General features: G+C 49.8%; 1 protein-coding gene across 3 annotated transcripts; it reads right to left on the bottom strand.

Annotated features, from left to right (window-relative positions):
- Window positions 1-2,791: 2,791 nt before the first annotated feature.
- On the bottom strand, window positions 2,792-13,823 carry C21H3orf18 (chromosome 21 C3orf18 homolog). 3 transcript variants are annotated; one of them, XM_076917740.1, is made up of 5 exons: window positions 13,726-13,823; window positions 9,562-9,964; window positions 6,384-6,409; window positions 5,619-5,766; window positions 2,792-4,639 (listed from the first exon to the last, which is right to left on the bottom strand). In XM_076917740.1, exons 2-5 carry the CDS (start codon window positions 9,819-9,821, stop codon window positions 4,579-4,581), a joined length of 495 nt encoding a protein of 164 aa, XP_076773855.1. In that variant the 5' UTR covers window positions 9,822-9,964; window positions 13,726-13,823; the 3' UTR covers window positions 2,792-4,578. The 3 variants fall into 3 exon arrangements, with proteins under 3 accessions (XP_076773855.1, XP_076773854.1, XP_034339990.1); XM_076917739.1 differs by lacking the exon at window positions 13,726-13,823 and adding an exon at window positions 11,396-11,763; XM_034484099.2 differs by lacking the exon at window positions 13,726-13,823 and adding an exon at window positions 11,396-11,681 and having other exon boundaries at window positions 9,588-9,964.
- Between the last annotated feature and the right edge of the window lie 17 nt (window positions 13,824-13,840).

The raw sequence follows: 13,840 nt of genomic DNA, 5'->3' as shown, positions 1-13,840 counted from the left end.
CACACACCACACACTCACATACACACTCAAACATAGCACACACACACCACACACACACACTCACACATATATACTCACAAACACCACACACACTCACACACACCACACACACTCACACATACCACACACACACCACACACACACCACACATACACCACACACATACCACACACACACCACACATACACTCACACACACCACACACACACACACACACACCATACACACACCACACACACACACTCACATACCACACACACTCACACACACACCATCCATATACACTCACACACACACCACACACACCACTCACACACACACTCACACACACACACCACACACACAAACACACTCTCACATACACATACCATACATACACACTCACACACACACCACACACACACTCACACACACCACACACACACCACACACACAAACACACCACACACTCACACACACACTCTCACATACACATACCACACATACACACACACAAACACACCACACACACACACTCACACACACATACCACACACACACACCACACACACTCACACACACATACCACACACACACACCACACACACTCACACACACATACACACACCACACACACACCACACACACAAACACACCACACACATACACACTCTCACATACACACACCACACATACACACTCACACACACACACTCATACACACACACACCACACATACACACTCATACACACACACTCACATACACACACACCACACACACACACACCACACACACACACACACACACACACATACACACACACACACACACACACGCCTGCCAAAGGAGCACTGCCTGAGCTTTCAGTCACCCTGTGCATTCATTCCCTGGCTTAACCTTGGCCCTTTCTTTCTATTTAGCTGTAAATATAAAGATGTGGACATGGGGGGGGGGGGTGATGGGGAAAAAGGATGGCATCTGAAGTGTAAATAAAATATCCAATAAAAAATGAAAAAAAAAAGATGTGGACACGTAGGACCCTCGCTCATAACACTTCTCATTTTTCTCCCACTTGGCATCTTTCTCTTCCACACAGAATGAAGCACAGTGTGTGTGGGTTCACTGATAGGATGCTGGACTAGAGGGAAATGTTTCTAGAAGTCTACAGAAGGAAGGTCAGACAGCACTGCAGGAGTCTCTGAGCTTCCTCCCCCGCAAAAGTGTCCCTTTACATTCTGAAGGCATCCCCACTGTCTGCCTGCAGCCAGGCAATGGGATTACTTTATTCACTCTGACTCCAAGGTGACACTTCACTGTATTAAACAAGAGAAGGCCTCTTTTGAAGGCACCCATCCACAACCACCCTGATACCACCCACTACTGCTGCTTCTGACCCGAAGCTCTGGTTGCTATTCACAGAAAGAGATTTCATGCATGGGGGGTGGGGGGGGTGGGAGGAGAGAGACAGAGAGACAGAGAGACAGAGACAGAGAGTGAGAAAGACAGAGACAGAGACAGAGACAGAGAGAGGTTGATTGTTGAGAGTAGGTCTTCTTCAGAGGGACCCAATTGCCAATTTTAGAAGCAGCAAATGGGGGGCAATTCTCTTACCCCATTCACCACTGAGGATAGCTAAGAAAGTCCCCTTAGGCTTGATTCCTCAAGGAGAATAGAACCACCAGAAACTTCACCTCAATATGTATCAATCCTACACATGGGAATTTGCGAATCTGGATTTTCCTCAGAGAATAGGAAAAAGAGCAAGAAAACAGGCCAGTGTAGGTAAAAGGGATGAGTTGCTGTGAGGGCAGTCTATGAGAGGTGGCCCGTGTATGATATAGCAGCCTATGTCCACCACTTAGCCAGACCCACTCCTCAGGAAAAGGCCTGGATCATGTAGCAGAAGCAGTAGGGCTTCTGCTACATCCCTCATTGTCTCTGGTCCCTGAGTGTTACCCTTTCTCCCCAGGCACTTTCTTCAGGATCCCAAGAGGTCTGTGGCACCCACATTCTTGAACCCAGGGGTTGACTAACAATGTGGAAACACACAGCCCACTTGCTCACCTGTGCCCCTTAGAAGTCCTGCCAATCTTCTGAGAGTCCTTCCTAAGAGCAAATCTGTCACTGACAGGTCCAGCTGTAACCTGCTTGGGTGGCCCATGGGGTACTCGGTCCTCAGTCTTGCCTGTAGTCCTACCTCACAGCCCCCATCTTCAGCCCAGCCCTTTATCGTGGAACCTAGAGGCTAAGCCCCTCCATGTTTCCATCATGCTAGTCTGAGGGTCAGCTTGCTCTCATGGAGCCTCAGCATGGACGCTGGGGTGTTCCTGGGCACATTAGTCACCTTACTGTCATTCTCCTATAAATCTTTCTGAGCCTGACAGGTGGGTCCCACACATAACTTTATTAACCCCCACTTCTGTTCCATGCACCCTGTACTTGGTGCTCCATGGAAACCGTTTTACTTTTGTGTTTCAGACATAGCTCTTGTGGACCCCAAGATACCATATGTCACCCCATGATCTTTGGGGATCAAGCCCTCTTCCTGACATGATCTCAAAACATTCTATCTACTTGACTTCTCTACCCCTCGGTATTGCAGGCTTTGTTGCCCCATCTCCAAGTCAAGCATAACCCTCCCCCCCTCCCCCCCGCCAAAGCATTTCCAAGGCAAACCAGCTGGCTGTCTGCCATCTCATAGCTGGGATCCAAGTGACTGTCCCCAGGCCTCCCACAGATCCTCACCTCACCCATTGTGTCCCTTCCCAGGGTTTTGCACCCCAAGTGTCACAGACTCCATTCTCTCTGTGTAAACATCTTAATTACATCTTTAATGCTCTCGCACACTGAGATGCTGGAGTTAAATTACAGCTTTGTGCATCCTAAATTACTCGCAGCTTTCCAGTTGCTCAAGTGCTAACGTATTTATAGCAGCCAGAGGCAGGAATAAAACCAGAACCTTCCCCGTGGGATCCTCCTAGCCCCTCACCTCCTGACATATGATATCTGCCCAATAGCATACGTCCACCCCCATATCCCCTCTAACCAGCCGAGGACAGGGATGACGGGAAGTTGGGGACACGCCTCTGTGCATGGCATGTTCCAGTGTAGAAAAGCCTCCGTCTCTGTGGTCTACTCTGCACAGAGGCCCATGGTATCAGTCTCGGACCTCCGAGACTTAGAGGGGAGACCAACAGCAGACTCTATTCTATATTCTATGAACACTGAGTGGCCCTTCCTGCAGATACGGTGGAAGGGAAAAACTAAAATCAGACTCACTTCTTTAGATCTTTTCCTCAAAGGACACTCCCTTTCAGGCAACCATAGCTTTTCCTACCAGCTTCCGACCTATGACTGCCTTTAGACCAACAGCCTCTCCCAGAACCCCTTATAGGAGCCATTTCCAGAAGCAGGTGTGCCCAGCTTTTGGAGCCTACTGAAGAAACACAGTGAATACAGGAACCCAGCCATGCTTTTCTCTTCCTCGTAGCCCTGAGCACTGAAGGAGAGGAAGTAGCCTGTGGTAAGGCTCCACTCCCTATCACTGGGTGGGAATCAGCTTGCAAGGTGGAGCCAAGGCAGAGAGCCTCTGTCCTGCTCTTATGCTGAAACAGGTATATGTCTGTGTGTGGCCTTTCCCAACATCTACAGAGTTGCATCTTTCCATACCCAGCCCCCCAATTTCACCTCCCTCAGCAGCTATCTTGGCAGCCAGGGATATGGCAGAGACCTCCGGGAGACCTCATGCTTACCCATTCACCACAATATCTTACATATGGATAGCTCCTGGGCATGTGAAGCCCTTCCCAGAGCATCTACTGGGCATTTCTAGCTCTCTCCCTGAGCCTCTTGGGCTTATAAATGGTGCTGCTCTAGCTGTGTGTGGAGATGCATGCCTTTAATCCCAGCACTCAAAGAGGTAGACGAAGGTAGATCTCTATGAGTTGGAGGCCAGCCTGGTCTATAACTTCCAGGCTAGCCAAGACCCTGTCTCAAAAATAAAATAAAATAAAATAAAATAAAATAAAATAAATTTTTCCTCCCCTCCCCATATCTGCAAATAATAAAATAATAATAATAATAATAATAATAATAATAATAATAATAATAATAATAATAAAGAAAAAGTATTGCCCTGCCCTGCCCTGATCCAGTCATTTGGCTGTTTGCCTCTCTCTATCCTAGAAGAGACTCCAGCCTCAAAAAAAAAAGTTACTCCCCTTCAAACTTGTGCTCTTCCTCCCCATCAGAGAAGCAGACCTTGATGCAAGGGATACAGGAGACCAGGAAGCCAACTCTTTGCCTTCCTTCATAAAGGCTGTCTTCCACGCCACAGCCATGGGTTCAGGAGAAGTCAGAGGCCAAATGACTAGCCCGGTCAGAGCTCTCTCTGCAAGCTTGTGAGTCAGTAGGTGGGGCCTCAGCACAGCTGGGGTCTGTTGCAGCCCTTTCCTGCCTCAATGGTGGCGACAGCTCTGGTCCTGAGAATAGGTCTTGACAGTCAGGAAGTGGGTAGCACTGCCGGCGGCACCATGGCAGTTGTCTTTGTCAAAGGTCCAGGCCTGTTCTCTGGCCTCTCAAGCATGGATGGCATTGGCTACATCGGTAAACACCAGCCTGCTGGGCCTCTGCAGCGGGCCCTGGGAAGGGAGAGCGCTCTGCAGGGAGACAGGGAGCATCAGAAACATTGACCAAAGGCAGTCTCTGGTCCAGCCATTTCCACCTTCACTTCCTGGTGCCTGCTTTTGATTGGCACCGGCTATGCCTCATGCCTAAAGCGCCCATCCACCAAGCTCAGTCTAGAAATATGACCTGGCTCAGAAGACCTCCCTCCCCCAAGCTATTCCCAGCTTGCCCTGTCACCTTGGCAGCACTTCCTACAGGCTTAGTATTGGATTAATTATGCATGGTTTTTTTGTTTTTGTTTTTTTTTCTGTCAGCAGGAAGATCTAGTCCTCTCTCCCCCCAAGGACAGGGGCAAAAACAAGGATGGATCAAGGACAGGCCCGAGCCCTACATGGTACCACGTGAGGATTTGGAAGTATGGCAGCAAGCAGTTTGGTTGCTCAGTGGCTTTGACAGGATGAGGGCCTGGGTGCCCACCCCTTTGCATACAGGAGGTGTGTTTGGCTTGGGCCTCACTTCCCTGGATTGCCAGGGATTAGGCTTCATCCTCCAACTCAGCGGTACCTCTGCTGAAGAATCTGATCCCACTCAACCACTCAGGTCCACAGATCCTCCTGAAGTGGAGATTAAGGGTATTTGCCCATCGATCCTGCCTTTAAGTTTTGTTAGCTTGTTTTTTCTTCTCCCTTCCCAGCTAGTACCTGAGAGCTCGCTGGGCAAGAATTAGGATTTCCATCTGTAGATGAGAAAAACTGGGCTCAGAGATTCTAACTGGGCCTCCACGACCTACAGGCTGTCAGAGCTGAACCAGGCTGGATCCCACAAAGCCCGGCTTTGCACAGTGAGTCTGTGAGACCCAGCATTTTCTGAATAAATCTGAAGAGACCCACGTGCTCAAAAGTGCCACCTCATCACCTGGCAGGTGCCAGCAAGATGCGTGGAAAGGATGGAGGGTGGGTTGCAGGAGAAAGGGCAGCTCTAGGCTAGGTGGGAAAACTGGCCAGTGCCTACCTTGCCCTGTGTGGCCTGCAGGGAGGCAGCAGCCTGAATAGAGGCTGCATCTCTCCCATGTTCCAGTAGTTCCTGCTCCAGCTCATCTTGCTCCTCCGTGGGGTCAAAGTTGTACATAGGCATGAGCTGGTGGCGCAGTTTTTCCAGCCTGGGGGTAGGACAGAGTCTGTTTGAGGGTAGAGAAGAACTTTCCTCCCTCACTCAGTTCTGGTAGCCAAGGGAGCCACACACCAAGTTTAAGTTACCTAAGTCTTTCCTTAGAATTCACTGACAGACATCTTTGAACCTACAGTACTAATTTGACCCTCAGAGGGGTAGTCTTAGAATAAGCAAGTAGTTATTCATGGGCCTGGTGGGACCATGATCCATAGAATCCACAGGGGCTACCTGGGCCAAGATCCTACTGCAATTCCTCAAGGTGGATGCAGAGATGGATGGATGCAGAGGCAGGAAGCCCATGGCAGTCAACTTAGGACATCAGGGTATCTGGGTGGCCATGATTCCTACCTTTCTCCCCACCAACCTCCCAATACCAGGGTTACACTTGTTTTCTCAGAATCTTCTTCCCTGACTGCCTGTGTTTGAAAGTAGCCATCCCCAATCATGAGTGGACAGAATAGGTTGATTCCAGCCCTATTCCCCTCCCCTCCTCCAGGGAGAGGAGCCTTAGTGCTGGGTCCTGTTTCTTCTTTCCCACTCACATCTCCTGGATCCCAGCCCAGCCCTTCCCATAGGCTACAGCCTCAGGGCCATTTGGGGAATTACCTCTTCTTCTTTCTGATGTATAAAACCTGCAAGAGAAGGAAGAGCATCAGACAGTGAAGGAAGAAGGTCCCCATCAATCCAGCATGCCCTCATGGTGGGGGAGCCGTAGAGAATGAAAAGTGGGAACCTGTGGGTCCCCATGTCCTCAGGGTCAGTCCCATCCCATACAGACATCTTACATATATGCTTCATGCTCATTGCCCCAGCTCCTCAGTACAGTCTGGCTAAGCAGCCCAGTCGTGCCTGGAATTCCCTATGTAGTCCAGGCTGGCCTTGAACTCTGTCTCCATCCTTCTACTACAGTCTGAGTGCTTGAATTACAAGCCTATACAACCCCACCCAGCTCCTTTGATATCTTTTGATGTCAACAGATCCCAGACTGAGTCTGGAGACTCAGAGATGGGGGCCAGGCATAGGAAAACAAGTTAGGCCTGTCTGGAATTGGCTGTTTCCGGCTCTCCAAATCCTGACTAACTGCCCGCTCAGCATCTGCCTGGGACTCCTCAGTGCTAAAGAGGAAAGGGAATTCTTCAGCATGTCCCTTCCCCTCAGTTCTCACCAAAGCCACTTGAAAAGAGCAGCGGATCGACAGTAGGCAGACTGCAGCACAGAGAGAAGCTCTAGACAATGCCCGGCATCCCTGAGCCCCAGGGTCACCCCTTAGAGTCCTAATGCTAGAGGAACCTAAGAAGGTTCCTGGGACCTTTCATCCCTTGTCCAGACACAAAGGTAAAAGGATTACAAGCAGATCATATCTAGAACCCACAGGCAGGAGCAGGAAGCCTTGGTACTAAGCACCAGCAAGAGAGGAAGTGGGTGACATTTGGGAGCACACGCCTGGGCAAGGACTCCAGGGACTACTGCCACCATCTGCTCTTCTCCAAATTGGCAAGTTTTAACTACCAAGACTATGACAGCCTGGCTGGGTGGTGGTGGCACAAGCCTTTAATCTCAGCACTCAGGAGGCAAAGGCAGATCTCTAAGTTCTAGGCCAGCCTGATCTACATAGTGAGTTCCAAGATAGCCAGGGCTACATAGTGAGACCTTGTCTCAAAAAACAAACAAACAAATGAGAAACAAAAAATATGGCAGCTTCTGCCTAGGGGAAAAAATACCACCTTGAGTTTGTCCTAAGCCCCCGTGGCTCCCACAGTCTCTGTAGCCCACTCATAGCTTTAATCTGTTTAATTCCCAATCGGGCTCAGAGCTTTTCCCATGTGATCTCAAATGGAAAAACGCTGAAGTGTTTCTAGCTCATCTAACTGCTCCATGGAGTGACTCCTTGCTGTCCTATGGGTAGAAACAACAGAAAGTCAGGTCTCTGGGTCATCCCCAGCCTGCGCGCCAGCCACAGCACCCCAAGTGTGCTCCTTGGCCTCGTGACTCTTGCTCCAAATGTCCTCCCTCCCCTGTGGCCTGTGACTCACGATAATCTACAGGAAAAGCCCCATCCAGGCTGTGTGCCTTTGCCCTGTGGCCCTTCCACTACAGCTTAGCACATCCTTCCACTTCCTTTCCAAATCTCTCTGCCTCTCACTGTCCACCACATGTCTCCCAGGGAGCTTTCCTGCTCTGATTCTGCCTGCACCAGGGTCTTTTCACACTCCTGTGTGAGGCATAAAGCTGGCACCGGCTCCTCCATGCTCCCAGGGCATGACTCAAGGCTGGCACAAGGGAGAAGGAAGAGGCACTAGGGGGACATTTCTAGAAGTCCTCTCTTCTCTGTGCCCTCTGCTATCTTTGTCCCACCACCTTCTGCCTCTCTACCTTTGGTGGGAAGGTCACCACCTTTGGTGGTGATGGCCTTTAGGGACAAAAAGCAAGGCAGCCTTATCAAATTCCCAGGTCAAAATCTCTTGCTCAGAATCAAGACAGATTCTAAGTCATTTACCACTGAGGCTAGGGTATCTCAGGCTGTTTTAGCCACCACACAGGTGCTAAGGGCAAGCACTAGCTTTCTACCTTCCTCCTGCCCCAGGAAAGCTCTCCTCCCTGGCCTCCCTCTGCCTGTCACATACCCTAGCCCTACTTGCTGGCCAGCAGTTGTTCCCTGGCAGCTGTCCCAACCCTGCAGGGCCCATATGGCAACCCTAGTTTATCAGTGGCACCAGCCAGGCCATGGATGACTATCCCTGCCCTAGTTTTTGTTTTTTGTTGTTGTTTGTCTTGTTTTGTATGTCTCTGTATCTGCTGTTTGTTTGTTTTCGTTTGCTCGATTTTAGTCCAGCACTTAAGATTGAATCTAGGACTTTGTACCTGCTATGCATGCACTTGGCTACTGATCTGTATCTTCAACCCCCCAGCCCCACCCCGAATCCCGTCCAGCCCTGTTTGTCAGCTCCACATGCTGCTGAGCTCAAGGTTAGCTAGCCATCATTGCTTGTAAAGGGCAATGGGAGGAATGGCATTATTATCAGCCCTTCTGGGGGGCTTCAGGTGCACCCCCTTTTTCTTAGTCTTAACTTTACAATCTCTAGTGGCTCTTTAGTGACAGTCTCTGTGTCTGTCACTGTTGAAAGAGCATTATTCTAGCTCCCCTCTGTTCTGATGGCTGCCTGCCCCTGTCCTTTCTCATGACAATGCGTTCAGGCTCCTACCTGGAATCTGAGCTCTAAAGTTTCTTCCCAGCTGTCTCTGACCACCTATCCCAGATAAAAACCCCTTGCCTATTAACCCATTCTTTATCTGAAACCCAAATCAGGACCTTGTCTCTTCCAGCCCTGTTGTGTCCTAAGGGTAAAGGAAGAGAGTCAGTAAATAACTCCCAAAGGAATGTGTAAATCAACTGCTATCCTCCTCCCACCCAGACTGCATCCCACACAATATCCCAACTATCTCGGGCCTCTACTGCTATTGAAACCCCCACACTCCAGTTTCACTGCCCTGCTTGCTGCTCACAGAACCTCCTACCGGCTTCAAACATCTGCCTATCAAGACCCTGTGTATGAACCCCTCCCCAACTCCAATCTTATAAACCCCAGACCCAAACACCATGTGTCATTCAGACTCCTTTCTGGTTCTTCCCATTAGAATTGCTCATCTGGGTCCCAGTAAAAAATCTTAGGGGTGGGTGGGAGGGGATTGCATTATCATAGACATTATCATAATAGACATTCTAATTAGCTAGTCTATAAGTCTAAACACTAATCACCCTCCCCCAAAGGACAGTCGTCCAGACCTTCTCCTGCTTGCCCCGGCTCTCACCATGGCCACAGCCAGGCCAATCACTGTGATGATCCCAAAAGACAGAAGCATGGTACCCACACCAGCTGCACCACCTGCCATATCAGGGATTCTGGTGTCATTGAAGCTCGTGGTTTCTGGGCTGAGGGTGGCGGTCTCTGTGGTAGAACCTTCAGTGGCAGGTTCCAAGTCAGGCTCAGTGGTGGGTGGGTGGCTGCCGAACCAGCTCTGTGTGGCTGGGACCCTGGAGTTCATGCTGATGCTGGGAGACTGCCAGTGTGCAGTCAACTTGCCCACTGATTCCTGACGTTAGGAGTGTCCAAGGCTGTAGTTCCCACCACCGTGATGACCACTGGCACAGCTGAATCCTTGCCGGGAGACCCCTGCCTCTCTCAGTTCTAGAAAGGCAAGAATAAAAGCAGGAGTTACAGCTAGGGGCATGTCTGTGAGATAAAGTCCCTCTAGAATCTGAAGGCACGACGAAGTAAAGGTTTCAAGACAGAGCTAAGTCAGGCAGAACTTAGTCAAGTTCATGGAGTATTAGGACACGGGCCTCGGTAGGGACATAGGGACATGAAGGCAAAGCCCTGTCACCCATGCATGATGACTATAGTGATCATAATTGGAAGATGGGAGAAGACACAGGAGACCTGGAAGGAAAAGTCCACCCCTTGCACAATTATCTCTGTAATTCCTACTTCTCCTACCTCCTCACTCCCTGCACCCACATCCCTCATCCTGCTTGAGAAATACTTGCCTAAGATTCAGACAGACCTGATATAACCTCAGGCAAGTCACCCCTCTTCTATGTGTCTAGTTCTTCTCAAAGTGGGAAATACTAAGAACAACCCCATGGTGTTGTAGGGTTAATGGCATGTCAGAATGAATAAGTCTCCAGAGAGGGAAAGAACTTAGCCAAGCACATGGCCTGTCCACAGAAGGCACCCAGAAAATGTTCCAAATCTCCGTCACTACCACCAACAACCCAGGAGGAGCTGGGCATAGCCGTCTCTGGACCTAGTTGGCTGTGAGACCCAGGCTATGGTTGGGGCTAGGGTGGGGCTGCTGTGGAGACACCAAGAGGGAGGAAGGATAGGCTGAGCTAGATCCTCTGGCAAAACAGGTGGCAGGGGTGGTCCAAGAAATAACGCATAGAGTTACATCTTCAGAGGTGCTGATGGAATACCCACTTCGAAACACCTATTTCTCTCCTATTTTGGAAGCAGAGGATGGGAGATCACCCAGCCTCTGTGGGTCTTGGGTAAAGCAGGATGAAAATGACTCTTAGCAGTGCTACAGAGGGGCAGACCTAGAAAGAGAAAGGATTCCTAGCTGATGGCTACACACGTTTCTCTGTGTGGCTCATAGGTGTACATGGGATGCCTCCTCTTGCAGGTGTGCACATATGTGTGGGTGGTGTGCACATATCATTCATGGTCCCTTGGGAAGGAGCAAAGCTGGCAGAGAGTCATGCAGGGAGTAGACGCGCATTCCTTTCTGTCCTCTCCAGCTTGGCTCAGCAAGAAGTCTCAGGTTCTCTTCTGGGCTCTGCCACTGATCCCAGCCATGACCTTGGACCAGACCCTTAACTTGCTCTGAGTCTGTTTATTACTGGCCAAAAAGGAGACAAGCCATCCTACCAACTATTTTCTTGGCCTGCCCCGGGGTCTAAAGGGGAAGGGAAGAACACCGGGATAAAAGTGGTGGGCACCGCGACCTCCAAGAAGCTAGCTGAATGCCATCAGGTCCCTATCTCAATCCCTACGCCCGCCTCCACGACCCTTTGATTCCTCCATTCTTGCTCAGAAGCAGCCGATCTCAGCACTTACTTAATCCTCTCCGGGGCGCCGAGCTCAGTCTGAGAAGCTAAGGGTGGTAGCGACCGGCAGGAGGCGTGGGCGAGGGCAACACCCAGGCCGGGGCGTTGGGGGCGATAGGTCCGACTCAAGGTCTGCCTTGCGTGTGCGCAGGAACCAGCTAGTATTAGCCTGCGCCTGCTGACAAACCTGAGCTGGGGTGGGCTGGGCCCGGTCCACGGAGGGGGTGGGGCTGGGATGAGCAGCCTCGGGGGATCCCCAGGAGCCTGAGTGCCTTGCCTCCCGGCCCCCTCCGCGCCCCCGGACCCTGATTGGCTGCCACGCCTATAGCCCGACCAGCATTGGCTCCCTCGCCTGTCGCTCGGATATAGCTCCGCTCCCAGCGGGAGCTTAGAGCTGAAACCGGACAGCCAAAAAGAGATTCTTTGAGAATACCTCTGACCCTGGTGGCCTGCCGGAAGTTGGGCAGTGGACCGTAGGTAGCCAGGCCCTTTTTGAACCAGAATTCTGGCTCCTGGACAGTTCCACCCACACTGGGGCAGACTTGTAAGCCGCAAAAAACAGGTACAGAGATTTGGTGAGAGCACCACCAGACCTGGAGTATTTGAAACCTAAAATGAACTCAGTTTGATCTTCTATTGAGTTTATGACCTTGAGCAACAAACTGCTTCTCTTGCTTTGTCTCAGTTTCCTGTGTATATAGGAACTCTGATGTTTTGGTACAAGGGTGTTTTTGTAAATGACTCCAACTATGGGGCTAGAAATGGAGAATCCAGTGCAGAGATGTTGGCAACAGAATGGAATTATCTGCACGATAGCCCACCTATACCTCTCATAATAGCTTTCATTCACAGCAAAATTCATCTCAGGACAGAAGTACGCTTTCTTATACCCCAGAGCTGTATCTTCAACCTTTTAAAACTACCCCACCCCATCCCCTAAACAGACTATCACACTGTTGTTCAGGATGGCCTGATACTATGTTGCCCAGGTTGGTCTTGAACCGAGGCAATCCTCCACCTCCTGGGTGCTTGGGTTTTAATGTTTAATTAATTTTATGTGTAACGATGTTTTGTCTGTATGCATATCTGTGCCTGGTGCTCAAGGAAGCCAGAAGAGGGCATCGGATGACCTCTGGTACTGGAGTTCTAGACTGCTGTTAGCCTCCGTGTATGTGCTCAGAACTGAACCTGGGTTCTCTGGAAATGCAGCCAGTGCTCTTAACCACTGAGCCATCTCTCCAGACCTCCTTGTACTGGGACTTACAGGTGTGCACCAGCACACTCAATTCCCAGCCCCTCTCCCTTTTCACTCCAATACTTTATTTTTTACTTTTCTGAAGCAGGGTTTCATGTAGCTCAGTCTGGCCTTGAAAGATGATCTTCTGGTTTCCAGGCCTCCATCTACTGAAAACTGGGGTTTATAAGTGTGTATTACCACACCCCATTTATAAACATCAAACCCAGAGTTGTGTGAATGTTAGGTGTGCGCATCAATTGAGCTACCCCCATGAACTATTTTTATTTTTAAATATTTTATTTTAAATATTTTAAACATTTTAAAATATTTTAAATATTTTATTTCTCAAAATTATGTGTATGCCTGTTTGGGTGAGTATGTGTATATGGGTGCTTGGAACTGACACCCAGTTCTCTGCAAGACAATATGTGCTCCTAATCTCTGAGCCATCTCTTCAAGGTCCCTTCCAGCCTTTTAAATTTGCAGACAGGTTTTTACTAAATCACTCAAGGTGGCCTTGAACTTATGACCCTTCTGCTTCAGCTTTTCCAGTAGCTGTGAATACATGCCTGCACAACCAGGTCCAGTAAATGCTATGAATATTACAAAAGACACAACTAAAGCCTAGAAGGTCTGGGCATTTAAACAAAGCTAAGCAACGAGCTACCAACAGAATCAGGATTCAAATCCAATTCTCCAGTATTCGCTGTTTTGCTATCTGCTCCAAATTATGTGTGTGTCTGACTGAGATCAAGAGGGTTCCTTTCCGAAAACAAAGACTGCTCCCAAACACTGAAATCCAACCATAGGCTGCCGGTCCCAGCTTACAAGATGTCAGAAGAGTTTACACACATGCACCCCGCCCTAAATAATCTGGCTTTCACACCCAGCAAACGTGGGTGACACCCTCGTGGTTTGTTTTTTTCCCACACACCGTCCCAGCTAGATATGTAAACGTTTGCTTCAAGCAATCACCGTAGGCTGGAGCCACATCCCTCCTCCGACCTTAAGGAAGACTAGTGGGTCTGCTACAGAGATGCTTCAGAGCATCTCTCACATCCCTGTACCTCCCCTTGTGGCGGGTGGAGGGGGGCTGCAGGTACCGGTCAGTTGAGCCTCCTCACCACACCACACAATCTTCAAAGGGGAATCCAGCCACTGTAGGAACTCTAGACCAGGAAGATGCGATTCACCGGGGCCCTTTCTTAACTGCACCGA

Source organism: Arvicanthis niloticus, chromosome 21 (genome assembly GCF_011762505.2).
Source record: "Arvicanthis niloticus isolate mArvNil1 chromosome 21, mArvNil1.pat.X, whole genome shotgun sequence".
Classification (NCBI taxonomy): domain Eukaryota; kingdom Metazoa; phylum Chordata; class Mammalia; order Rodentia; family Muridae; genus Arvicanthis; species Arvicanthis niloticus.
Note: the sequence above shows the minus strand (reverse complement) of the source record. Positions and strands in the feature narration are given on the sequence as shown.

Coding starts and splice junctions, on each gene's coding strand:
- C21H3orf18 (XM_076917740.1), bottom strand. CDS start 9,821: ATGAACTCCAGGGTCCCAGCCACACAGAGCTGGTTCGGCAGCCACCCA. Junction 6,410..9,561: donor GCCGGGGCAAGCAGGAGAAG/GTCTGGACGACT, acceptor CTTCTCTTGCAG/GTTTTATACATCAGAAAGAA. Junction 4,640..5,618: donor TGCAGGCCACACAGGGCAAG/GTAGGCACTGGC, acceptor GTCTCCCTGCAG/AGCGCTCTCCCTTCCCAGGG.